General features: G+C 41.9%; 1 protein-coding gene across 1 annotated transcript in view; it reads left to right on the plus strand.

The window, feature by feature from the left end:
- The window catches only part of FBXW11 (F-box and WD repeat domain containing 11), a 215,980-nt gene that overhangs the window by 139,114 nt on the left and 49,544 nt on the right, over positions 1-27,322 (plus strand). Inside the window, exon 9 of the mRNA XM_089656046.1 lies at positions 27,139-27,217. Within this exon, the coding sequence (XP_089512172.1) occupies positions 27,139-27,217 (79 nt within the window). The remainder of the gene's footprint in view (positions 1-27,138; positions 27,218-27,322) is intronic.

Consider the following 27,322-nt stretch of genomic DNA (forward strand, 5'->3'; position numbering starts at 1 on the left):
TCTTGTCAATTATCTCCAGGCAGCTAGGACCACAGTCACCAAGAAAACAATTGGTGGCACCATATGCCAACAAGTATTAAAATCCTGCAGTGCACGCAAGGTCCCTGTGCTCAAGAAAGCACATATCCAGGCCCATCTGAATGATGCAGGAGGACTGGTTGAAAGTGTTGTGGTCAGATGAGGCCAAAATCGAGCTCTTTGGCATCAACTCAACTCGCCGTGTTTGGAGGAGGAGTGCTGCCTAGGACCCCAAGAACACCATCCCAACTGTCAAACGTGGTGGAAACACTCTGCTTTGGGGGTGTTTTTCTGCTAAGGGGACAGGACAACTGCACCGCATCAAAGGGACGATGGGGCAATGAACCCTCAGCCAGGGCATTGAAAATGGGTTGTGGATGGGTGTTCCAGCATGACAATGACCCAAAATACATGGCCAAGGCAACAAAGGAGTGGTTCACTAAGAAGCACATTAAGGTCCTGGAGTGGCCTAGCCAGTCTCCAGACAATTTATCCGATTAATAATCTGTGGAGGGAGCTGAAAGTGCGAGTTGCCAAACGTCAGCCACCAAACCTTAATGACTTGGAGAGGATTTGCCAAGAGGAGTGGGCCAAAATCCCTCGAGATGTGTGCAAACCTGGTGGCCAACTACAGGAAACGTCTGACCTCTGTGATTGCCAACAAGGGATTTGCCACCAAGTACTAAGTCATGTTTTGTGAAGGGGATCAAATACGTATTTCCCTCATGAACATGCAAATCAGTGCATAATTTGTTAGACATGCATTTCTTTTGAATTTTTTGTTTCTGTGTTACAATACACCTACCATTCGATTTTTAGACAGATCATTTCTTTGTGAGTGGGTAAACATTCAAAATCAGCAGGGGATTAAATACTTATTTCCAGAGGTCAAACGTTTCCTGTAAGTCTTCACAAGGTTGGCACACACTGTTGCTGGTATGTTGGCCCATTCCTCCATGCAGATCTCCTCTAGAGCAGTGATGTTTTGGGGCTGTGGCTGGGCAACACGGACTTTCAACTCCCTCCAAAGGTTTTCTATGGGGTTGAGATCTGGAGATTGGCTAGGCCACTCCAGGACCTTGAAATGCTTCTTACGAAGCCACTCCTTCGTTGCTCGGGCGGTATGTTTGGGATCATTGTCATGTTGGAAGACCCAGCCACGTTTCATCTTCAATGCCCTTGCTGATGGAAGGAGGTTTGCACTCACGTTACATGGCCCCATTCATTCTGTCCTGTACATGGATCAGTCGTTCTGGTCCCTTTGCGGAGAAACAGCCCCAAAGCATGATGTTGCCACCCCCATGCTTCACAGTAGGTATGGTGTTTTTTGGATGCAACTCAGCATTCTCTCTCCTCCAAACACGATGAGTTGTGTTTCTGCCAAACAGTTCTATTTTGGTTTCATCTGACCATATGACATTCTCCCAATCCTCCTCTGGATCATCCAAATGCTCTCTAGCAAACATCAGACAGGCCCGGACATGTACTGGCTCAAGCAGGTTGACACGTCTGGCACTGCAGGATCTGAGTCCCTGGCGGCGTTTTGTGTTACTGATGGTAGCCTTTGTTACGTTGGTCCCAGCTCTCTGCAGGTCATTCACTAGGTCCCCCCGTGTGGTCCTGGGGTTTTTGCTCACCGTTCTTGTGATCATTTTGACCCCACGGGGTGAGGTCTCGTGTGGAGCCCCAGATCGAGGGAGATTATCAGTGGTCTTGTATGTCTTCCATTTTCTAATTATTGCTCCCACAGTTGATTTGTTCACACCAAGCTGCTTGCCTATTGCAGTTTCAGTCTTCCCAGCCTGGTGCTGGTCTACAATTTTGTTTCTGGTGTCCTTTGACAGCTCTTTGGTCTTCAACATAGTGGAGTTTGGAGTGTGACTGTTTGAGGCTGTGGACAGGTGTCTTTTATACTGATAACAAGTTCAAACAGGTGCCATTGATACAGGTAATGAGTGCAGGACAGAGGAGCCTCTTAAAGAAGAAGATACAGGTCTGTGAGAGCTAGAAATCTTGCTTGTTTGTAGGTGACCAAATACTTATTTTCCACTATAATTTGCAAATAAATTCTTTCCAAATCAGCCAATGTGATTGTCTGGATTTTTTTTTCTCATTTTGTCTCTCATAGTTGAGGTCTACCTATGATGCCAATTACAGGCGCCTCTCATCTTTTTAAGTGGGAGAACTTTCACAATTGGTGGCTGACTGAATACTTTTTTGCCCCAGTGTATATAACAATCATTCTTAAAGAGGGGAAGGATTGCTCACAATGCACTAGTTATAGACCCATAGCGTTATTAAATACAGATTGAAGGAATTGATGCCAGAATGGATACATTTAGATCAAGTGAGCTTTGTCCCAGGCAGAGAAGGAAGGGATAATGGCTTAAGAACACTGCTCCTCTTACAAAAAAGTAAGGAGAGAAAAGTTGCCAACAATCATCCTGTTGATTTGACGCTGAAAAAGCGTTTGACAGGGTGGACTGGGTATTTATAAGTACGCTGGAGGCTTTAAAAATAGGTACTAGGATAATAAAGTGGATAAAGGAGCTTTAGAATGGTCCATCAGCAGCGTTTAAGGTAAATGGATCCTGTGACATAAAAGTACAGATTTGAGTAGCTGAGATGTGATCAGTAGCAATATGTAATCGTAAATTTAGTTTCATTCCTTGTTATTAAAGATATATTCAGTCATAGGTATTCAGAGACATATGGTCACCTATTAGCTTCTGAAAGAGACAGAGCTTCCTCAGGCTGGAAGTGACACCTGGGTGCCAATAAGATTTGTCACCTACATAAAATCAGACTTTGCCACCTTCTTGAAGTTTGAAAGAAGGACACCAGACATTTCGGCTGCAGGGACCAGGAGGGCTCCGATCTGTCTGGGAGCTACAAATTATATCAGTAGATCAAAGGAATATGTTTCATCTCTCATAAAAGCTACAATATTAGTTAGAGAGATAAAAATACTTCCTTCTAATTGGACACTCTGTAGGCTATATCTGCATGTAAAAACCTGTATTTGTAGCCTATGTAGAATGCCAGAAAAATGCAGGAAATGGTTGCGACAGCTGAACAGTGATTGGGGGTATTCTCCTGCGCTTTATGTGGATAGAGTCCCTATATTAAAAGCTGCTGTCACTCGACTTAAACCAATAAGTGATAAAATAATGTATCTATAAATTAGTGAAGCGCTATAAATTATATATATATATACCATAGTGCCATTAATAACTCATAGTGCTCTGTGATAACAAAAGTAATAAAGTCCAAAAATTATATATAATGGGTGATAAACAAAGAAGTAAGTGATATAATATATCATGTGTATCAAAAATAATTTGTAAATCCAGCTATTAGGCTGATAACTGTGAATCATACAAATAAATCATCCGTGCAAATAACAAACAAGTCCATGCAGGTGTAACTTATAAAAAGAAGGTGATCTTCACTTCTAGTGCACAAAATCCTCAAATGGCAGCAGTGCCTACTCACCTCCCCACACTGACCCACACAGGGCCAAAGGGCTAATAATCTCCTCAATGACCGATCCTTATTGCAGATTGCTCATCCAGGGATCGCAGGATTTCCACTCCACCTCCACTCAATGGTTATATAGGACACAAAAAAGAACCTGGCGTTAACAGGCGGTCTGCCATCAGGGGATACTGCTATAATGTGAACAGTGATTGGTACTGTCGCGATCGGACTCATGCACTGGTGTCGGAAATTCAGTACCTGACTTGATGATTCAAACTGTTCCTGGTCCAATCGACTTTGGGCATTTCAGCACCCAGAACGTCCTGTGGGCTTGTACAGGAACACCCCCCAGGGTTGATTGGCCAAGGACTAATTTCCAGCCCACGTCCATATTCCCATAAATTGAGGACTTGAGATATGGACGTTGTGATTCGTATGTAGCCCGTCCTATTGACTGACGGATCACAGATTTTCTCTGACTTGCTCCAGTCGCAGGATAAATCTTGGTATGTTTTATTTCTGTGTTTATTCCCTTTTATTTTATATTGAATAGTCAATTGTGTCTTCTTGTAGTTTTTGCATTTTCTGTAACTTTTTATACTTTGTACATATTTTATGCACTGCCCACTTTGGGATATTAAATCGTAAAATTAATAAGTGACTTCTGGGGTACTTAAGCGGGCTCATACCTCCGGAGAGATTAGGTTGTATTGTATTTTAGTGTCTTTATATGCTCGGTCAAGTTCATTGCCAATCTGTATGCAATTGCACTGCGTGTTGGCAGATTGCATGCAGATTGTAAGGGTGACAGGTCAGCCAGACAGAGATCTGTGTGTGTGTGTGTGTGTGTGTGGTGTCCCAGCAGACCATTCTGCGGATTAACTGTTGGGTGGTGGCAAGCTACCGTTTGTGGTGTGTCGGGTGTGTGGACAGTGGAAGAGTGATTAACACCAGGGTTCTAGCTTGTAGGACAGCTGGAGGAATCCTAGAAGGGTGTGCCGATCGCTAGGCTGCTCCTCAACCCTAATTAGTGCGCCAGATTGTATGTAAGATTTGTGTCTACCTGTGTGTGTGGTCAGCCAGCTGGATTGGAGTCTCCCGCTAGTCGTGGCCAGAGGTAGTGCGGGCTGTGAAAGTATATCACGGCCTGTCTTATATACGTATATATTTTAGAAGTTAAGTCCCCCTTATTCCCTCTTACCCCAAGTCACGGCCGCACGTGTGCACCTCGGTTAGCTAGTTGCTGTGGGTGTGGCGTGTGGGTTGGACCGTGACAGATCCCTTTCGGGATTTTTCAAAATGTATAATGTCCATAAGCTATTGCTCTCAGATAAACCCATAACAGATACCACCCATATAGCAAGGGAATTCCAGCCATAGTCTCAATTTTTATAACCTCAACCCTTCTCCCAACCCTCAGGTTGACCAAAACTAAACATACCATGATACAGACTGACTAACAAGAAGTGGATTACCCTACTTTGCCTCAGGAAATTGTCCAGGAATTGGAACGCTCGCTTACGCCTATCTAATTGGCTTCCGTTATAGCCGACCTCCCAAATAGGAGTCCAAATGGGTCCAGGCCCTGACAGATTCACAAATACTTATTAGAAAAAATTTTCTCCCCTACTGCTAGACCCACTGTACATACAGTGGGTATAGAAAAGAATCACCCCTTTTAAAATCACATTTTGTTGCTTTGCATCCTGTAATGAAGACAGGGTTTTGTTTTATCCAGCTGTATTTACTCTTGCAACTTATAACATCCGAGTGAAAGATCTAACACCAACATGTCAGAAAAAAAATTAAAAAAAAAGGATCACCCCCTTGTGCCAGTATTTTGTTGAACCAGCTTTTGCTTTACTCTACAGCCTTTAGTCTGTTGGGATATGTCTCAACTAACTTTGCACATCTAGACTTTGCAGTATTTGCCCACTCTTCTTTGTAGAATTCAGTGATTTCTGTTTTTTAATTTTTTTTTTCCTGACATGTTGGTGTTATATATTTTACTTGGCTGTTATATGTTGCACTGTGTAAAAATAGCTGGATTAAATAAAAACTGCATCTGTCTTCATTTCAGGCTTCAAAACAACATAATGTGGTCATTTTAAAGGGGGGGGGGGTGTGATTATTTTCTATACTCACTGTATTTTAACTCTAATTCCAGGGCAAGTCTTTTTCCAAAAGAAGCTTTATTGGTGCATGTATTGGTATTGCCTAAACTAAGGAAAGACCCTACAGTTTGTCAGAATTTCCAACCTATATCCCTTCTGAATTCTGATACCAAAATGTTTGCTAAAGTCCTGGCAATTAGGCTGCAGGAATTCCTACATCAGTAAGCCACCCTGGTCAAAGGGGTTTTATTATGGGATGGGAGGATCAAGACAACTCTATTGAAGCCTTGAATATTCTCCATTGCCTTTGCCAAGGCCCTCCCCATCCCCCTTCACTTATTCTTTCAACACCGTTCTAGTTAGTCTGGTTGAAAAAGGACACAAGTCCATCTAGTTTAACCAATAAAAAAGGAAAAAAAATACACAATCATTTACCCACAGTTGATCCAGAGGAAGGCAAAAAAAACCCCAGCAAAGTATGATCACATTTGCTCTAGCAGGGGAAAAGAGATCCTTCCTGATTCCCCCGGAGGTTATCGGATATTACCTGGATCAACCTTACTTTATAAATGTTATCCAGATCTAATCCACATTTTCAAAGCTCTTACTCCGAAAAAACCTTTTCATATTTGGAGATTAAATCTCTTTTCCTTCATGTGAAGAGTGCCCCCTTGTCCTCTGTGATGACCTTAAAGTGAATAACTCTACACCAGGTTCACTATATGGACCACCTACAGTTGGGTCCACATATGTTTTGGACACAGGCACAATTTTAGTTTTTTTCAGGTATTTACCAAAACATATGGATATGTACATCCATATTAGATGAAGGGTTTGTTAATTTTTCAAGGGACCAAAAGTAATTGGATAATTGAATCAAAAGATGTTTCATGGCCAGTTGTGGGCTACTCCATTATTTCTTCATCAATTAAGCAGGTAAAAGGTCTGGCGTTGATTCTAAGTGTGGTATTTGCATTTGGAATCTATTGCTTTTAACCTACATCATGCGTTCAAAGGAGTTGTCCATGCAAGTGAAACAGGTCATTGTAAGGCTTCAAAAACGAAACGCATCCATCAGAGAGAGAGCAGCAACCTTAGAAGTGGCCAACTCAACAGTTTGGTACATTCTGAGGAAAGAAAAACGCACTGGTGAGCTCAGAAACATAAAAGGCATGGACGTCCATGGAAGACAACAGTGGTGGATGATTGCTGGATCCTCTCTATGGTAAAGAAAAATCCATTCACAACATCCAGACAAGTGAAGGACACTCTCCAGGAGGTGGTCATATCATTGTCAAAGTCTACAATCAAGAGAAGACTTTTTGAGAGCAAATACAGAGGGTTCGCCACAAAGTGCAAACCATTCATAAGCCTGAAAAATAGAAAAGCCATATTAGACTGCCAAAAAACATCTAAAAAAAAAAAAAAAAGCCAGACCAGTTCTGGGAAAGAATTCTTTGGACAGATGAAACTAAGATTAATCTGTACCAGAATGACGGGAAAAAATGTGGAGGAGGCTTGGAACAGCTAATGATCCTAAGTACACAACGTCATCTGTAAAACTTGGTGGAGGCAGTGTGATGGCATGCGCATGCATGGCTTACAGTGGCACTGGGTCATTGGTGTTTATTGATGATGTGACAGAAGATAGAAGAAGCTGGATGAATTCTGCAGTGTTTAGAGATATACTGTCAGCCCAGATTCAGCCAAGTGCAGCAAAGTTGTTTGGACGGCGTTTCATAGTACAGATGGATAATGATCCAAAACACACTGCAAAAGCAACACACAAGCTTTTGACGGAAAAGTGGAATATTCTGCAATGGCCGAGTCAGTCACCTGATCTTAAACCAATTAAGCATGCATTTCACTTGCTGAAGGCAAAATTAAAGGCAGAAAGACCCACAAACACAGAACTGGCCATTGGTTCCAGACTTCAGGCAGTCATTGCCAGTAAAGGATTCTCAACAAAATATTAAAAATTAACACCGCCCTACCCATGCCATTGATCGCGGCCATGGGTGTCAATCACCTGGTCCCAGCCGGTGATTAGCCACCGGAGCCCTGCGATTATCGGCAATCACTGACAGGGTGGGCGGCTGCATTGTTTACAATGCAGCTCTCCTCCCTATCAGTTGGAGCACACTGATCCGGATGGATGAGCTCAGCCTTCCGGATCAGTGTGGTTACAGTGAAGCGCACACACTCCCCGCCTCCTAGTGAAACACTTCCCTCACACAGTTAACCCTTTGATTGCCTTCTAATGTTAACCTCTTCCTCCCCGTGCCATTAGTACAGTGTCAGTGGGTTTTTTTTTTTCTTTGCACTGATCTCTGTATTGTGTCACTGGATATGGCAGTGACCCCCAAGTCCGTTCCCCCCAGTGTCAGAATGTCCGCCGCAGTCCCGCCATACCTCGCTGATCGCCGCCATTATTCCTATTAAAAAATAAAATTCCAGTGTGTATATATACTGCCATTTGTAGACGCTATAACTTTCACGTAAACCGATTAATTTACACGTATTGGGATTTTGTTTGTTAGAAGACAAGTCGCAGAATACATTTTGGCCTAAATTTATGGTGAAATTTGATTTTTACATTTTTTTACTGGACATTTCTTATAGCAAAAAGTCCAAAATATAGTTTTTGGTTTTTTTTTTCTCAAACTTGTCGGTCTATTTTTTTTTTCTTTATAGCGCAAAAAATAAAAACCACACAGGCGATCAAATGCCACCAAAAGAAAGCTCAATTGATGGGGAAAAAAGGACGTAAATTTAATTTTGGAGCAGCATTGCATGACCACGCAATTGGCAGTTAAAGTAACGCAGCGCCGTAACACAAACCGCTTCCTGACCGCCCTATAGCAGAAATACTGCTACAGGGGGGCATGGGTGCGCAAAGTCACTCACTCACACACACACACATATATGTGTGTGTGTGTCATTCGCGCTCCTGTGGTTTTCAAGCCCCTCTCAGATAGCGTCAGAGTGCCGTAAGTACACCAGTAATCACATTTAACCCCTTGATTGCCAGGAATACGCTCATACGCAATGAACCTCCATTGCTAGTAGTTTCTGAACGGATCGATATCAGATCAGCACTATACTAGCGTTTACATTGTTATAGCAGGATCAGTCCCGGCACCTGCCAGCACATGCGTTTAACCCCTACGCTTACCCCCCCCCCCTTCTCCCCCAGCAAGTGCATTGTCAGTAGGTCACTGTCACTTGATACATTGTACACAAAACCGCAGTGTTGGCAGAATCAGGCCTGATCTCTGTCAGCACTTTTAATGTCTCTCATATGCAGCAGAGTGACAGTACTAGTGCCACTCTACCTTTTGTTGAACTGGCGAGCACCAGCGGCCTAGTACATCCTGGTCTTTCACATACCAGCACTGCAGTATTACTTGGTGACATGGCGAGTCCCATAAGTGCAGTACACGCTGGTGCGGTGGCGCGTATTGTCCCGCAACCACCAAGAATAGAGCCCCTAGTATCCATCCGGATATGCTTGCAAATCCTGATTGGCAGCCCACAAATTCTGCAGCACCCATACTTTCCCCATTCACTGTCCAACCTGGAATTCAGGTGGAAACCGCAAATTTAACTACTCTCCTTGATTTTTTTTGGAGCCGTTTTTCACGGAATATCTGTATGCATTGATTGTGGATCAAAGCAATTTATATGCACAATTTTATCACCGCCAACCCAAATTCAAACCTTGCCAAACCATTCACATGGAAACCCATTACCATTTCCGAATTTATGCCCGTGTTCTCTGCTGCCATGGCTAGACATAGATATGAGAGTATAATGTGTTTTTATGCATTTCAACGACAATACACTCTGTCATCCTTGAGGAGACCCTGAATTTGACTAGATCCACAACATTCAGCTCCTCGTAAATTGCCTTAACCAAAAATTTGCACATGTCTATATTCCCCAGCAAAACATCTGCATTGATGAGTTCCTCATTCATTTTTCTCGCCACCTTGTATTCAAACAATTTCTCCCCAGCAAGCGTGCCAGATATGGGGTCAAGATATAAAAGACCTGAGAGAGGGCAACAGGATATACATATAAGTTTCGGATTTACAAGGAAAAAGAAGTCACGTGGAGCCCCCAGGATGCCCAGAATACATGGGGAGTAGTGGCAAGATAGTTTGGGACTTGGTGTCATCCTTTTTCCATATGGGGTACCACTTATACGTGGACAATTTTTATTCAAGCGTGCCACTATTTAGACATTTGTACAATCTTAGAACTGGAGCATGTGGCACCGTGCGACCTAATGTGTCACCACCATTAGAAGTGGGTGGATGCAGGGTGGTATATTCGAATGGTGGGCATACCACACACTTTGTATGGCAGAGATTTCTTCTTTTTTTCATTCAGCCCACAGACTGCATAAAAATAAACAAAAAAAACATAGCATATATACCCAACAAGGACCAGCAACGTACTGGTACATCACTGGACCTTGGTTATACCAGGATGATGCCTACAGTTGCGGGCATCCTCCTGGTTTCGTTTTTTCAGCCGGCGATTGGCTTTCATGTAAAAGCAATCCTAGTGGCTAATTAGCTGCAGGATTGCTTTTACAAGCAGCGGGAGATGATGCCCCCTCCCCCGCTGCCTTCCATGGCCTTCTCGGGTAGTCCTGTGCCATCAGGGGAACCTGAGAATGCAGCCGGTGTTTCTGCCAGCTGACCATAGAGCTGATTGGAACCAGAATGGTGCCAATCATCTCTATAGTCAGTGAAATGCTCCTAGCTTCTGATTTCTTAACTTCAGTTTTGCAGGATATAAACAGCGCCATTTGTAAATTGGGAAAGCATCTGATCACACCGGTCTTGGTTTGATTAGATAATGTAAGGGCAGAGGAGATATCTAGAGTCTGATAGACCCCAGATTTCTCAAAAAAGAATATATGACAATGCCCATTTAAGTTATAGGGGATATTTGCATTTACTGTGATAGCATTAAAAGTGATTTTAGAAAAATGAAAGGGACAGTGTAAAAATAATTTTAAAAAAATCAAAATAACGTAAAAAAAAAGAAAGCTCCTTCACTCGCCCGCGCGAGCATTGACCCTGTGCCGGTATGTAAACAGCGGTTGCACCATGCATGTGAGGTATTGCCATGAACGTCAGATGAAGGGCAGTAATTTTAACGCTAGATACTGAAATGACAAGTTCTTCACTGTGTTCACACTGGTGCCCCACATAGATGTAAACTCACCATCATTTCATGACCACCTATCTCTAGGCAAGTCACACTCGCTTTTTGGGACTATCCCAGTATGCAATCCAGTCCTGATGGCCGATATTCCTTCGCCCTTATTACCAGCAACCACGGTTATAAGGGTGAAGGAATATCGGCCATCAGGACCGCATGAAATGATGGTGAGTTTACATCTATGTGGGGCACCAGTGTGAACACAGTGAAGCATTTGTCATTTCAGTATGGAGTATCACCGTTAAAGATACAGCACCGTTGCACCAATTATTCACATGTTGGGACCGAATATTACTGTTAATACTGTATTTAAATTAGGACTGCTGCTATATAGGTATCTTATATATAGTCAGTTCATTTATTTATATATATATATATATATAATGTGTGTGTATATAATTTTTTTCCTAAGCGCAACAGCACCCCCTTTCTTTCAATTCTAACACTAGACCTCCTCTCTAAATCTAAAATGGTAGCTTGTAGGGGCTTTTAAAATGTTGCCTATGGATATTAAAAACTTATGCAGTTTGCCACCATTGCATGGGGCATGCGCAGTTTTAAAGCATGTCATGTTTGGTATCTATTTACTGCCTCTTTACATGCCTCTTTTTAAATTCCTTGAGGTGTCTACTTTCCAAAAAAGGGTCATTTGGGGGGGTTTGGTGCTATCCTGGCATTTCAGGGCCTCCGAAATTGTGATAGGTAGTGGGGAAGTGAAACGAGGAAGTTACGCACCTTCAGGCTTTCAAAGTGGTTATTGGATTTCAGGCTCCCGTATGTGGCTAGGCTCCCGTATGTGGCTAGGCTCCCAAAAAGTCTCACGCATGTGGTATCCCCATACTTTGTATAAGTAGCAGAATGTATTTTGGTGTGTAATTCCACATATACCCATGGCTTGTGCGAGAAATATATAATTTAAATGATAACTTTGTGTAAAAATAAAAAAAATGTTTGGCATTTTCCAGAAACTTGTGGGAAAAAATAAATCTTCCATGGACTCAATATGCCTCTCAGCAGATAGCTTAGGGCGTCTACTTTCTAAAAAGGGGTAATTTGGGGGTGTTTGTACTGTCCTGGTATTTTAGCACCTCAAGAAATGGGATGGGCAGTCAGAAAGTAAAAGCTGTGTAAATTCCATTATCTATACCATAGTTTGTAAATGCTATACCTTTCACACAAAGCAGTCAATATACACTTATTGAGATTTTTTTTTTAACCAAAAACATGTAGCAGAATACTTTTTGGCCTACATTTATGATGACATTTTAGTTTTTTATGACAGAAATTAGAAAATATAATTTTTTTTTTTTTTTTAATTTTTCAAGACTTTTTTTTGTTTATAGCTCCAAAAATAAAATGCGCACAGGTGATCAAATACCACCAACAGAAAACTCTATTTTTGTAAAAAAAAAGGCATAAATTTTATTTATGTACCCCATTGCATGACCGCGCAATTGTCAGTTAAACTAGTGCAGCGCTGTATAGCAAAAATGGCATAAGTTGCAGTATCTATACCATAGTTTTTAGACACACTTATTTGGATTTTTGTTTTACCAAAGACATGTAGCAGAATAAATTTTGGCCTAAATTTAGAACTAACTTTGAGTTTAATTAATATTTATTTTTTATAGCCAAAATTAAAAATATTGTTTTTCTTTAAAATTTTCGGTCTTTTTTTGTTTATAGCGTGGAAAATAAAAAACAAACAGATGATCAAATGCCACCAAAAGAAAGCTCTATTTGTGTGAAAAAAAAGGATGTAAATTTCATTTGTGTACAGCATTGCATGACCGCGCAATTATGAGTTGAATTCGTTCAGTACCGAGTAGCAAAAGAGGCCTGATCATTAAGGGGGGTATATCCTCTGGAGGGCAAGTGGTTAATCTCCTTTTCTCAGAAGAGAATAAATTCAGCTCCTCTAATCTTTCCTCATAGTTGAGCTCCTCTGTGCCTCTTATTAGTTCAGTTGCCCTTCTCTGCACTGTCTCTAGTTCCTTGATATCTTTTTTGTGAACTGGTGCCCAAAACTAAACTGCATATTCCATATGAGGTCTTACTAATGATTTGTACAGGAGTAAAATGATCTCTCACTCTCACACGCACTCTCTCTCCCTCTCTTACAAAAAAGGATTTTGCTCAAGAACCCCGCACCAGCCACTGACCGATCTTAATAGTCCAAAAAAAAAAATGAAAAAAAGTTCAACAGATGTGGAGAAGGCTTCTGACAGGGCGGATTGGCTGTTCATGGAAGAGACCCTGCTGAAATTAGGGCTCAGAGAGAAATTCATGGGTTGGATAACTGCACTCTATCAATGCCCAAAAGCCAGACTGAAGGTGAACGGTGCCCTCTCTGGCATCTGCAATGGTACTTGACAGGGATGTCCACTTTCCCCATTACTATTCATTTTGGTTTTGGTATCATTCTTATGAAAGATCAGACAGAATGCAGATATTAAAGGTGTTCTTGTGGGATCGACCGAACAGACTCTTGCAGATGACATACTCTTGAATTTTTTAAGCCCCATATTGCTCTTCTGATTCTAATAGCTGAACTGCAGATACAGTGGATATAAAAAGTCTACGCACCCCTGTTAAAATATTTGTTTTCTGTGATGTAAAAATATTAGACAAAGATGAATCATTTCAGATCTATTTCCACCTTTAATGTAACCTATAAACTGTACAACTCAGTTGAAGAACAAACAAATCTTTTAGGTGGAAGGAAGTAAAAATAAAAAACTTAAAACAATATGGTTGCATAAGTGTGCACACCCTTAAACTAATACTTTGTTGAAGCACCTTTCGATTTTATTACAGCACGCTTGGCAATATTTGCCCACTCTTCCTTACAAAAACAGTCCAAATCTGTCAGACTGCGAGGGCATCTCTTGTGCACAGCCCAATTCATATCACCCCACAGATTTTTGATCAGATTTAGGTCTGGGCTCTGGCCGGGCCATTCCAAAACTTTAATCTTCTTCTGGTGAAGCCATTCCTTTGTTGATTTGGATGTATGCTTTGGGTCGTTGTCACGCTGAAAGGTGAAGTTCTTCATGTTCAGCTTTCTAGCAGAAGCCTGAAGGTTTTGTGCCAATATTGACTGGTATTTGGGACTGTTCATAATTCCCTCTACCATGACTAAGGCCCCTTTTTCAGCTTATGAAAAACGGCCCCAAACCACGATGCTGCCACCACCATGCTTCACTGTGGGTATGGAGTTCTTTTGGTGATGTGCAATGTTGTTTTTGCTCCAAACATATCTTTTGAAATTTTGGCCAAAAAGTTCAGCCTTGGTTTCATCAGACCATAACACATTTTCCCACATGCTTTTGGGAGACTTCAGATGTCCTTTTGCAAAATTTAACTGGGCTTGGATGTTTTTCTTTGTAAGAAAAGACTTCAGTCTTGCCACTCTACTCCATAGCACAGACATATGAAGAATACGGGAGATTGTTGACACATGTACCGCACAGCCAGTACTTGCCAGATATTCCTGCAGCTCCTTTAATGTTGCTGTAGACCTTTTGGCAGCCTCCCAGACCAGTTTTATTCTCATATTTTCATCAGTTTTGGAGGGACGGCCAGTTCTTGGTAATGTCACCGTTGCCCCTATTTTCTCCACTTGATGACTGTCTTCACTGTGTCCCATGGTATGTCTAATGCCTTGGAAATTCTTTTGTAACCTTCTCCTGACTGATACCTTTTAACAATGAGATCCCTCTGATGCTTTGGAAGCTCTCTATGGACCATGGCGTTTGCTGAAGGATGTGACTAAGAAAATGTCAGTAAAGACCTAGTACAGCTGAGCTCTGAGCCAGTTATAAGAGGGTGTGCACACTTATGCAACCGCATTATTTTAGTTTGTTTACCCCCCCCCCCCCCCCCCCCACAAAAAAGATTTCAGTTTGTTTTCCAATTCCGTTGTACATTTTATAGGTCACATTAAAGGGAGAAAAAATTCTGAAATTATTTCTTTGTCATTTTTTTGCATCACAGAAACCTGATATTTTAAAAGGAGTATGTAGACTTTTTATATCCACTGTATATGGCCATCTGTCCAATTTTAAGATGAACTATACCAAATATGAAGTACTGCCAATCATAGTTCGACCCGATCTGATGTCCCAATTGAAAATAACTTTTCCTTTACCTCGCAGACAGTCATTACCTTATCTTGGCACCCATATCTCTGCAAATGTACATTTTCTTTATTAATGCAACTGTGGGCAGCTCAGAATATAGATCGCAATCTTAAAACCTGGTTGAAATTAGCCCTCACATGGTTGGAACGTGTGAATGTCCTTAACACGACTATCTTACTGAGAATGCAGTGTATGCACATTTATTAGGCAAGTGAGTATTTTACCCAGAGCTGTATAATCTTGAATGCATATTGGATCTAAGCATATCAGGTGATGCGTATTTGTGTAATGAGGGAGGGTGTGGCCTAAGGAGATCATCACCGTATATCAACATGTGCACAATTATTATGCAGCTTCTTTTCCTCAGGTAAAATGGGCAAAAGAAAAGATTTCATAGATTTTGTAAAGCCACAAATTGTAAATGGTCTTTCAGAGGGATGCAACAGAGGGATTACTAAGATATTGGGGCGTGATCGCAGAACCATCAAACATTTTGTTGCAATTAGTCAACAGGTTCGCAAGAAACGTGTTGAGAAAAAAAAAAAAAGATGCAAATTAACTGCCAAAGTTTTGGGAAGAATCTAACATAAAGCTACCTTCCTGGAGTGATTGCCCAGAAATACAAGGTGTTCAGTGCTCAGAGGCATGGCCAAGGTAAGGAAGGCTGAAACCCAAACACCACTGAACAATAGACATACTGTACATTGAAACGCCAAGACGGGGCCAAGAAATATCTGAAAACATATTTTTCAAAGGTTTTATGGACTGATGAGATGTAAGTGACTCTTAATGGATCAGATGGATGGGCACGTGGCTGGATCAGTAACAAACACAGAGCTCCACTTCGACTCAGACACCAGCAAGGTGGAGGTGGAGTACTCTAATGGGCTGGTATTATTAAAGACTGCCAGTTTTTAGAAGACACTTTCTTCAAGCAGTGTTACAGGAAAAAGTCCATCTTTTAAGAAAACCATGATATTTATGCAAGAGAATACTCCATCACATGCATCAAAGTACTCCACTTCGTGGCTACCAATAAAGGCTTTAACCACTTGGTAACCGCACTATAGCCAAATGGCGGCTACAGTGTGGTTACCCAGTTCTGGGAGGGTGTCATATGACGCCCTCCTGCGAGCCCCCAGGGGCGCGCACGTGGCAATCTCCGTTATCGCTGTGTCCTACGGTGAGGTAAAAGGCCAATCACAGCTGCCTTTTACCAAGTGATCATCTGTGTCCAATGACACTGCAGTTCACAGAGTAAATACAGTTGCCAGTTATCGGAAGCACTTTCCTCACGCTGTCACAGCATAAGGAAAGTACTGCCGATAACCGGCAGCTGTCAGAGGAGGTTTTCACTGATGATCAGTGCCCCCCATCGTTGCCACTTATCAGTTCTTCCAGTCAGGGCTGGCAGTCTGCGCCGCCTACCAGTGCCGCTTCATCATTACCACCTCATCAGTGCAGTCTATTGGTGCCCATCAGTGGTGCCTATCCGTGCCACCTCATCATTGCCCATCAGTGTTGCCTATCAATATCAAACACAGGGGTGCAGCGCTAAATGAATAAATATAAACATATAAAAACTTAGTAAAGTGCCCATATAAGGTGACAAAGTGCAAATCACATAAAGGACAATCTGTATTAAAGTGCCGTATGTTTCACAATACTCCACTGTTAGAAGACATAAAAAGTTCAAGGATAATGGTGACTGATGTATTCAGAATAGTCTCTAACAGGTGATCCGTGTGTTCCTGGATAATCATTCAGGTGATGTGCCAGAAAGAATGTTAAAATTCCACACTCACCAGATGGCAGATCATAATACGCATTGCATATGATATATGGCCGGAAGTCCCCCTTAAAGGTAGTCAGCAGCCTGGTCAGGTCCAAGAGATCTCCTTCCTCCCTGGTAATCTGCCACACAACTGCCGTCCTCCAAAATGGGCTCTAAGGTGGTATTGGCTCATGCAGAGCCAAAAAGGAGAATGCCCATAGTGTAGTATTTCTTAGCCATATATATTCAGAGTAAAGCATAACAGTAATACAGCACATGAGCTGTCACAATCACTGACCATGTAATGAAAGAAAGATGGCCGCCGGACCTCCTCGTGGTCTCGGCGGCGTGACGTCACCGTGTATGGCGGCTCCTCTACGCGTTTCGTGCAATAGCACGTATTCATGAGGGGTATGTACTTAGAGCAGGAGACGTCAATGTACTCTATTTACAGAAGAGGCGGCGTGTGCGCATACCGCGACCGCCGTATTGCAGAGGCGGCGCGTACGCATATTGTATCTGCCATTTTGCCGGAGCTCGAGACGTCCGCGCTAATGCGGGGGCGCCATTGTATCATAGGTTTTACCCAAATAGTAACGAACAAGCAGCAGATATACAGATAAAGGGCACAAATGAATGAATAAATGCGGAGAAAATGTAAAGTATACTGGATCCAGAAGGAGAATGATTATTACAAGATCCAAAGTAACTATTTAAAGAATATGAATATAAAAAAATTATACCAAGTATCAATTATTTTAAAATTATGCAGTATAAGAAATAAACTGTAAAATTACAGAAGGTGCTAGTGTACTCAAGAAATCTAATGCTGTCGGTATAATAGGGACAAAAACATGATAGTAATCCAATACAATTGGACAGATATGACTCGTGATGCTAGGTATAAGATAACATAAGTATAAACTGTCACGGAAGCGTAGGCAGGACAGAACACGCAGAGAAGATGGGGAACCCACAAAGCTTTATTAAAACAACAAAATGACAGACAATCAATGGGGAAATGGCAGGGAGGGTGATGTGTGCACAAACTAGGGACTATTCCAGGCACGGGGGGTCTTCTCCGGTAGGGTGGCTTGTGCGGTCTTCCCCTCCCCCCCTTTGGACTGGGGTCTTCGGCAGCAGGTGAACAATCTTCCCCATAGGCTTGGGGGGTCCCAGGCAGAGCCTGATCACGAGGGTCCCACCTCAGCTGAGCTCCCTCCGTGACTGCACAGCGGATTGGAGTCTCGGGCAACAGGCGGACAACCTACCCCTGGGCAGGGGTCTCGGGCAACAGACAGGCAATCTCCCCCCTAGGCTTGGGGGGTCCCAGGCAGAGCCTGGTCACGAGGGTCCCGCCTCAGCTGAGCTCCCTCCATGACTGGACAGCGGATTGGAGACTCGGGCAACAGGCAGGTAGCACAGCTCCCACCCAGCTTTCTAGGGACATCGGGTTCACGGGGACTCAACGGGTAGCGATGGCTCAAGCACTCAGGGGCATCACAGGTAGCTATACTCTGGGCACGCCATGGGGCGTTTCAAGTAAGGGTAGCCTAGGCATGTAGTAAGGCAGTTCATGACCCGGGTGGTCTGTGCGCACAACAGGGACAGCTCAGGACACCGGTAGTTAGTGCACACAGCAGGGACAGTTCAAAAGACAGGTAGTTGGTGCACACAACAGGGACAGTTCAAAACATGGGTGGTCAGTGCGCACAGCAGGGACAGTTCAAAACACGGGTGGTCAGTGCGCACGGCAGGGACAGATCAGGACATGGGTGGTCGGTGCGCACAGCAGGGACAGTTCAGGACACGGATGGTCGGTGCGCACAGCAGGGACAGTTCAGGACACGGGTGGTCTGTGCGCATAGCGGGGACAGTTCAGGACACGGGTAGTCTGTGCGCATAACAGGGACAGTTCAGGACACGGGGAGGTTGGTGCGCACAACAGGGACAGTTCAGGACATGGGGGACGTCGGTGCGCACAACAGGGACAGTTTAGGACACGGGTAGTCTGTGTGCACACCACGGGCAGTTCATGGCTTCTAGGGACACTCACGGTAGGCGACTTGCCAACGCTCAGCAGCAGGCGGCTTCCAGGGAGGTGGGCGACTTGTGGACGCTCGGCAGCAGGCAGCTTCTGGGGACCCTCACAGCAGCCGGCTCCTCCAGGGGCCTAGCGATCAGCAGCAGGGGCCCTCACAGTGGCCGGTTTCTCCAGGGGCCCAGCGACCAGCAGGCAGGGGTCCTCACAGCGGCCAGCTTCTCCAGGGGCCCAGCGATCAGCAGCAGGGGCCCTCGCAGCAGCCAGCTTCTCCAGGGCCCAGTGACCAGCAGGCAGGGGCCCACACAGCGGCCAGGAACAGCAGCGGGGGTAGCATGGCCACGGGGTCTGACCTTGGAAGAGGGGGCTCATGCAGAGCTGCAGAGACTCCCACCCTGGGACATTCAGCGGAGAGAGCAAGATGATTCCAGCAGTGTGCACATGAACAAAGAGGCTGCTTCCTGTGCCAGTCTATTTAAAAGCCATGTGGGACGCTGCCGGGTTGCAACGGCCGGCCCAGCACCATTCATGGAAACTTACAAGGACAGAGGAATGTGCAAGGGGGGAGGGGGGGGTGGAGGGATATGGCTGAGTCACAGCAGGCAAAGGGGTGGGGGAGGCATGGGCACTCCGTGACATAAACATATATATAAATTCATGACAATAAATGTAAACATATATTAAATCAATAACAATGTAAATTCGATAAAAACGTGGACGTATCATGTTAAAAACATAATTAAAAATGATATATTCATATATTCAGTCATAAATAGAAACACTCATAAAAATCTAATATCTTAAAATGGCATGTAGATATAGAAGATAAGTGAGAAAAATAAATAAAAAAGGTAATGCATTGAAATAAAATTTGCTATGGCAAATAAAAATATATAAGAAGGCGCTAAAGGCTATTATTAATAAGGGGTATCAAGACCACATCATTAATAAAAAGGAGAAAGCGTTTTTGTGTTCCTCAGCCTCAAAGTTACCGGTTATGTACATTTTACCGAAGGTGCACAAAGATCCCATCAACCCCCCCGGGCAGGCCTATAATTAGCGGAATAGGCTCACTATGCTCTAAAATAGGTCAATACATATAGACCATTATCTCCAGCCCCTCGTTACCGGCAGTCCATCATATCTGAAGGACACTAAGCAGATGCTTAATGATATTCGAGACCTGTCTACCTATCATGATACACTTCTTGTTACTGCAGATGTGTCCTCTCTGTATAGTAATATTGATCACAAAGATGGGATTGAAGCTGTAATTTTTTATCTAGATGGTTTTACTAATATTCCACCTATACAGAAAGATTTTATCCTGCAACTTTTAGGATTTGCTATGGTGAACAACTACTTTTGGTTTCACAACAAATTCTATCTCCAGACACGGGGAGTAGCCATGGGAGCAAAATTTGCTCCCAGCCTGGCCAACCTCTTCATGACCAGGACATTATCTATTCCAGAGAGTGGCCTGAGTTGTCCTTTTACAGACGCTACATTGACGATATCTTCTTGTTCTGGAATGGAAATGAACAGACTTTTTTTTTTTTTTTTTTTTTTTTTGGTACTCTGAACAACAATGACTTGAATATTAAATTAACCTTTGAATACAGCTTGAGCCAGATTAACTTCCTAGATCTAACATTACATAAGAGAGGTGGTAGGTTTATCACAGGATCATTCTTCAAGAAGTCAGATAGGAATAGTTATATTCTAATGGATAAGTGACACCACCCAGCTTGGCTGTCAAACTTACCGAAAGGTCAGTTGCTCATGATTCGGTGGAGTTGTTCAGACCTGGACACCTATTACACAAAAGCCTCAATTTTGAAAGAGAGATTTGTAGAAAAAGGGTATAGTGAATCTGAACTAAACCAGACACTTAAATTAGTTGCTGAGGCTGATAGAGGAAATATGTTAAGTAATGAGGGTGTACAGAGACCAACCAAAGCTTGCCCATTCGTTACCACTTTTTCTATCCAACATAAGATGATCACCAAAATATTTAATACAAATTGGGATATATTGAAGGCAGACCCAGTTCTTACAAAAATATTACCCAATAGACCAGAGATGACTTTCAAACGCACAATGGCATTAAGAAATATAATAGCGCCTAATGTTGTAAATCCACTCCTTAGTTTATCATTCTTCTCTGATGTTACTAGATGTTTTCCATGTAACAAATGTGTTATATGCTTGTGCAATAATCACTGTAAAAGGAAGGTTCATTCATTTACCTCAACACATTCTGTAAAAAACTACAAAATCGACAAGTTCATTACGTCATAGTCAGTTTGTGGTTTATCTATTGGGGTGACCTTGTGGCAAGCAGTATATAGGGCGTACCACAAGAAGACTGCGTGACAGATTGAGGGAGCATGTATATAACGTGAAAAGAGGTTTCAAGGATCATTCGCTCTCAAAGCACTTTAAAAGATGTCACAATAAAGACCCTTCCACCCTCACATTTGTTGGCATTGATATGATTAAATCACATTGGAGAGGTACCACTAGAAGGGCGGTCTCGCAACTCAAATCCAAATTTTTGAGATGGGCACCCTCTATCCCAAAGATCTCAACTGCTTCATTGATAACAGTTAAGACCTTCTATTGTGACCTTCTCATATTTTAGCTTCATTAATTTTTTAGTTCTTTAGTTTTTCTGCCTCTGTGCTCCATTCATCCATTTTATTACTCACAATATTTTTATTCGCCATAGCAAATTTTATTTCAATGCATTACCTTTTTTATTTATTTTTCTCACTTATCTTCTATATCTACATGCTAATTTAACACATTAGACATATATTATTTATGGGTGTTTCTATTTATTTATGACTAATGAATATATGAATATATCATTATTTTTAATTATGTTTTTAACATGATACGTCCACATGTTTTTATCGAATTTACAATTGTTATTGATTTAATATATGTTTACATTTGTCATGAATTTATATATATGTTTTATATTTTTTTATTTATGTTCTCTTATACCTAGCATCATGAGTCATATCTGTTCAATTGTATTGGATTACTATCATGTTTTTGTCCCTATTATACCGACAGCATCAGATTTCTTGGGCACATTAGCATCTTCTGTAATTTTACAGTTTTTTATTTTATACTGTATAATTTTAAAATATTTGATACTTGGTATTTCATTTTTTATATTCATATTCTTTAAATAGTTACTTTGGATCTTGTAATAATCATTCTCCTTGTGGATCCAGTATACTTTACATTTTCTCTGCATTTATTTATTAATTTGTGCCCTTTATCTGTATATCTGCTGCTTGTTTGTTACTATATGGGTAAAACCTATGATACAATGGCGCCCGCACATGTTCGCGGACGTCTCGAGCTCCGGCAAAATGGCGGATACAATATGCGCACTCGCCTCCTTGGCAATATGGTGGTCACGGTATGCGCACCCGCCGCCTCTTCTATAAATAGAGTACATTGACGTCTCCAGCCCTATGTGCATACCCCTCATGAATACGTGCTATTGCACAAAACGCGTAGAGGAGGAGCATATGCGGTGATGTCATGCTGCCGAGACCACAAGGAGGTCCGACGGCCATCTTTCTTTCATTACATGGTCAGTGATTGTGACAGCTCATGTGCTGTATTACTGTTATGCTTTACTCTGAATAAATAAATAAGGCTAAGAAGTACTACACTGGGCATTCTTCTTTTTGGCTCTGCATGAGCCAATACCACCTTAGAGCCCATTTTGGAGGACGGCAGTTGTGTGGCAGATTACCAGGGAGGAAGGAGATCTCTTGGACCTTACCAGGCTGCTGACTACCTTTTAAGGGGGACTTCCGGCCATATATCATATGCAATGCGTATTATGATCTGCCATCTGAGTGCGGAATTTTAACATTCCTTCTGGCACATCACCTGAATGATTATCCAGGAACACACGGATCACCTGTTAGAGACTATTCTGAATACATCAGTCACCATTATCCTTGAACTTTTTGTCTTCTAACAGTGGAGTATTGTGACACATACGGCACTTTAATACAGATTGTCATTTATGTGATTTGCACTTTATATGGGTACTTTACTAAGTTTTTATGTTTATATTTATTAATTTAGCACTGTACCCGTGTTTGATATTTATCTTTCAAGGTGTTTTATGGTTACCTTTGGTGTATCAGCTGCTTATTGTTTTTTGGTGCTCACTTCTTTTTCCTTTATCAAGTGTTGCCTATCAGTCCCCATCAGTGCAGCCTCATCAATGCACATCAGTGAAGGAGAAAAATTGCCTGTTTGCTAAATTTTATAATGGAAACAAAAACTTTTTTTTATAGCGCAAAAAATAAAACACAGTGGCAATTAAGTACCAAAAGAAAGCTCTATTTGTGTGAAAAAAATAACAATTTCATTTGGGCACAATGTTGTATGACAGCACAATTGTCATTCAAAGTGCGACAGCGCTGAAAGCTGAAAATTGGCCTGGGCACGAAGGGGGTATAGGTGCCCAGTAGGCAAGTGATTATAAATGAAAGAATAAAGACATGGCCCTTTTCCTCACCTGACCTAAACCCTATTGAGAGCTTTTGGGCCCTTCTTCAATGGGAGAATTACGTTGAAGGAAAGCTGTACACCTCTCTGAATAGTTTATGGGAGACTGTGGTTGCTGCTGCACCAAAAGTTGATTGTCAACAGATCAAGAAACTGACCGACTCCGTGAATTGAAAGGCTTATGACTGTTATTGAAATGAAGGGTGGCTATATTGGTCACTGTTTTTTTGTTTCTTTTTATTTAAATGACAGAAAAGTCTGTTTGTAAATTTTGAGTTTTATTCTCACTTTAACAGATGAAAATAAACAAGTGAGATGGGAACATCTTTTGTTTTGTTTTTTTTTTTCATTTAGTTGCATAATCGTCTCTGGACCCAACTCCTCATTTGGAGTGTCTAGTCATGGACACAGTTCAGGCCCGAGTATTCCTTCCAAAGGAGAAACTTCAGATTCTCTGGTCTCAGGTTTGAGCTCTCCAGTCCAGGAGCTGATAACTTTTGCCAAGACAAGTTGCACTCCAGACATTAAGTTGGTCTGGTTTCTGGACAAACCAGTCATTTTATCACTGAGAAATAGGTTGTCCGTGGCTTGGCGGTTCAGGAGTCTAGCTCTTGGTTTGGCAAACTCCTTCCTGTCTTTTAAGATTGTGATGATAAACACAAGGTGTCCGCTTTTCCAGATGTAGGCAATTGGCAGGCAAATTTCCTCAGCCAGTAGCACCTGAAATTGAGGGAATGGTCCCTACACCAGAAGGTGTTCCGAGAGAGACCTGTGTCACAAGTCCACAAGATGTGGACCTCCTGGTATCCAGGAGTAGCAACAAAGCACACAGGCTTTGCCTGCAGTTACAGGGATCCCAAAGCGTGAACAGTGTATTCTTTGGTGGTCTTGTGGAATCAGTATACACTGATGTATTTGCTTTCTTCTCTGAAAAGTTTCCTTATTTGTTTTGCAGGATCAAGATGGACCGTATTCCAGTGATTTACATTTCTCTGGACAGGCCCAGGCAGATGTGGTATGCCGACCTAGTAGAAATCCAGGTAGATGCTCACTGGGCACTGCCAGGTCATCATGATCTTCTGTCTCAATGTGCACTGACTTTAATGACATGGTTATTGAAGCTCAGGATCTGAGACGGGTATCCTTGAATCAGTGATTCCAACGCTCCTCAAACCTAGGCCGCAAGGTCTATTGCCAGATTTGGAAGGTGTACTTCCCTTGGTTCACTTGGGTCTTAGGGCTACCACCACTGTGGTGAGAGAAATCCTCTGCTTCTGGGACTGGAGCTGTGCTTGGCTCTCAGTACTAGCAAGGGTCAGACTCCTTAGGACCTGAATCATATTTTCTCTTTGCTTCAGAAATTGTTTACCCTCATGCACAAGGATGTGTTTCTTTTAGCCATCACCCCTAAGAGACAAGTGTGAACCAGTGGCTTTATCCTGTAAAGAACCCTTTTTTGATCTTGCGTAGGGCAATAAACTCACAGCATGATATAGAAACCTTACAAGAAGACCTCAATAAAATCAAGATGTGGGCAACTACATGGCAAATGAGGTTTAATGTTGAAAAATGTAAAGTAATATAAATAAATATATAAAAATATAAATGCAAATTACTCGCTAGGGAGAGAGCCATTGGAGGGTACCAGGATGGAAAAAAAGGTCTGGGGGTCTTATTAGATCACAGACTCGGCAATGTCATACAATGTCAAGCTGCAGCAAGCAAAGCCAGCAGAATATTAGCATGCATAAAAAAAGGGAATTTACTCAAGATAAAACTATAATTCCACCACTTTGCAAAACTCTGGTCCAGCCACATTGAGTATGCTGTCCAGTTCTGGTCACCAGTCCTCAGTAAGTATATGCTGGGACAGGAGAGACTCCAGAGAAGGGCAACAAAGCTAATAAGGGGACTGGAGGACCTCGGTTATGGGGAACGACTAAAAACAAGCTAATTCTCCCTGGACAAGACGCTTGAGAGGAGATATAGTGATATACAAGTACCTCAATGGTGATTCCAGCATAGGAAGAAAACTAATCCGCTTCAAGGAATTTAAGAGGACACGTGGCCATTCCAAGCAATTGGAGGAGAAGGCGTTTAACCTTAAACTGCGTAGGGGGTTCTTTATTGTTATAGCGGTAAGGATTTGGAAAGGATGCACAGAATATGTTCTATCATCTCTTGGTTGCACAGACAGATCATCATTAAAGCTTATAGTCTCAACAACAGTGTTCCACCCTTTCCTGACAAGTGAACAATCCAAACGCACACGTTCCTGCGTTAAAAATGGCTGTGTGTATAAGTCGGTGCTGAAGCGACCGTCATATGCTTTTTAGCATCAATCTATTTTTCAGAATTGATGGCTGCTACCTGGTCTTTTGTTCGCACGTTCCAAGTTTAAAAATGTAGTTGTTTCAGCCTCATCTAATGCCAGCTATGGCCTTAGAGTTTTTTTATATGACTGGGTACCGGATAGGGGTATTGTAACTCCTACTATTGCACTTCATGCAATTTTGTTATATTGTGCAATTTTTTTTAAAACCTTTAGTAGAAACTTATTGAACTAGAATTTTTTAGATGGCTCTTTGAGCTACAGACAGTCCTCTGTTCTTTTGTTTTCTCAGGCCTGTTAGTGTTGTAACGCCCACTGTACAGTTGAACTGCTTTTGAACATAAAGCTAAAGACCATGTTTTCCTCAATGGACCAGAAAGAAAATATTTTTGTATTTTCCTTTCCTTTGAATGGAAAAACATGCTTGGGGGTAAACCTGAGCTGGCCTACAACCAGTGTCCAGTTCTCCTATAGATGGCAGTATAATTTTAAGTTACTTCCTGTGTACCTCTCTGGACTCTAAGAAAAAAAAATGTTATGGTGAGTCCAATATCCTATTTGTGCTTATGACCATTTCTCTTAGTGGTACTTGATACAAAACTGAAGCAAGCTGGTCATGGGAAGGGGTGTACTTTATAAGCCTGGTCTATACATTTTTTTTTCTCTTGTTTGGGGTCCAGTTCTCCTGTAGATGGCAGTATAATATTGAGAAAGTAATAATTTTACAATGAACAACTTCTGAGGTGCTATATTTGCCTAAAATGCATCCTTAAAGTGGAACTTCACTCTCTCAACATTGACTATTTTTAATCTTTATGCTGATAGCATTAATAGATAGGAAAGTATATCATATTTACTTGTTTTAAACTTATTTTTTTTTTTTTTTACATTTCCTAAGGGCAGATGGATTCCAGGAAGTAAATGCTACTTGAATCATCTGCCCTTACTCAAGATAACCACTGCCAGAAATGCCAGGGGGTGTTTTTCAAAATTATTTCTCAGCAAAATAAAGTATGGAGACATGGATTGATGGCTGAGTTTGCTTTGAATATGAACAATGAATTAAATAGCATTTTTGGTTTGTGGTGCTCAGATGCAGTGCAGTTCCACTTTAAGTGAGTGCAGAATGATATACCCTGGAATGCAAAAATCAAGATACATGAGTCTAGTAACTGAAAAAAGCTGACTTATTGCTTTCGGTCATACTTCTTATATGCAGATCTTATGTACCATTAGAAATTCCAGTCGGAGTGGATAAACTGTTTTCATTGGGTTACCTGCACCATGTATTCACTGCTTACTGAGCTCCAAACAAAGCTGACCATTGAGCACTTAACATCACCTTGAGTGCTACTTCTGCTATGTCACTTGATATTGCATAATGAATAGCTTTTCCTAATACAAGATTTATTTGGACAAGTGAATTACATAGGCCATTTCTGTTTCAGGAAAATAAAGGTTTGGGATTTGCAAGCTGCCTTGGATCCCAGGGCTCCAGCAAGTACTTTGTGTTTACGTACTTTAGTGGTATGTATCACTACAGATGTTTTTTTCTTTTTGTTTACTTTTTCTTTAAGATCTATTGTTGCAAGTTTTAGATCCTTTTTAATGTAAATGTGTGTTTATAGTGCA

Source organism: Staurois parvus, unplaced genomic scaffold, assembly GCF_062004578.1.
Source record: "Staurois parvus isolate SC_StPar_1 unplaced genomic scaffold, SC_StPar_1.0 ptg000883l, whole genome shotgun sequence".
Classification (NCBI taxonomy): domain Eukaryota; kingdom Metazoa; phylum Chordata; class Amphibia; order Anura; family Ranidae; genus Staurois; species Staurois parvus.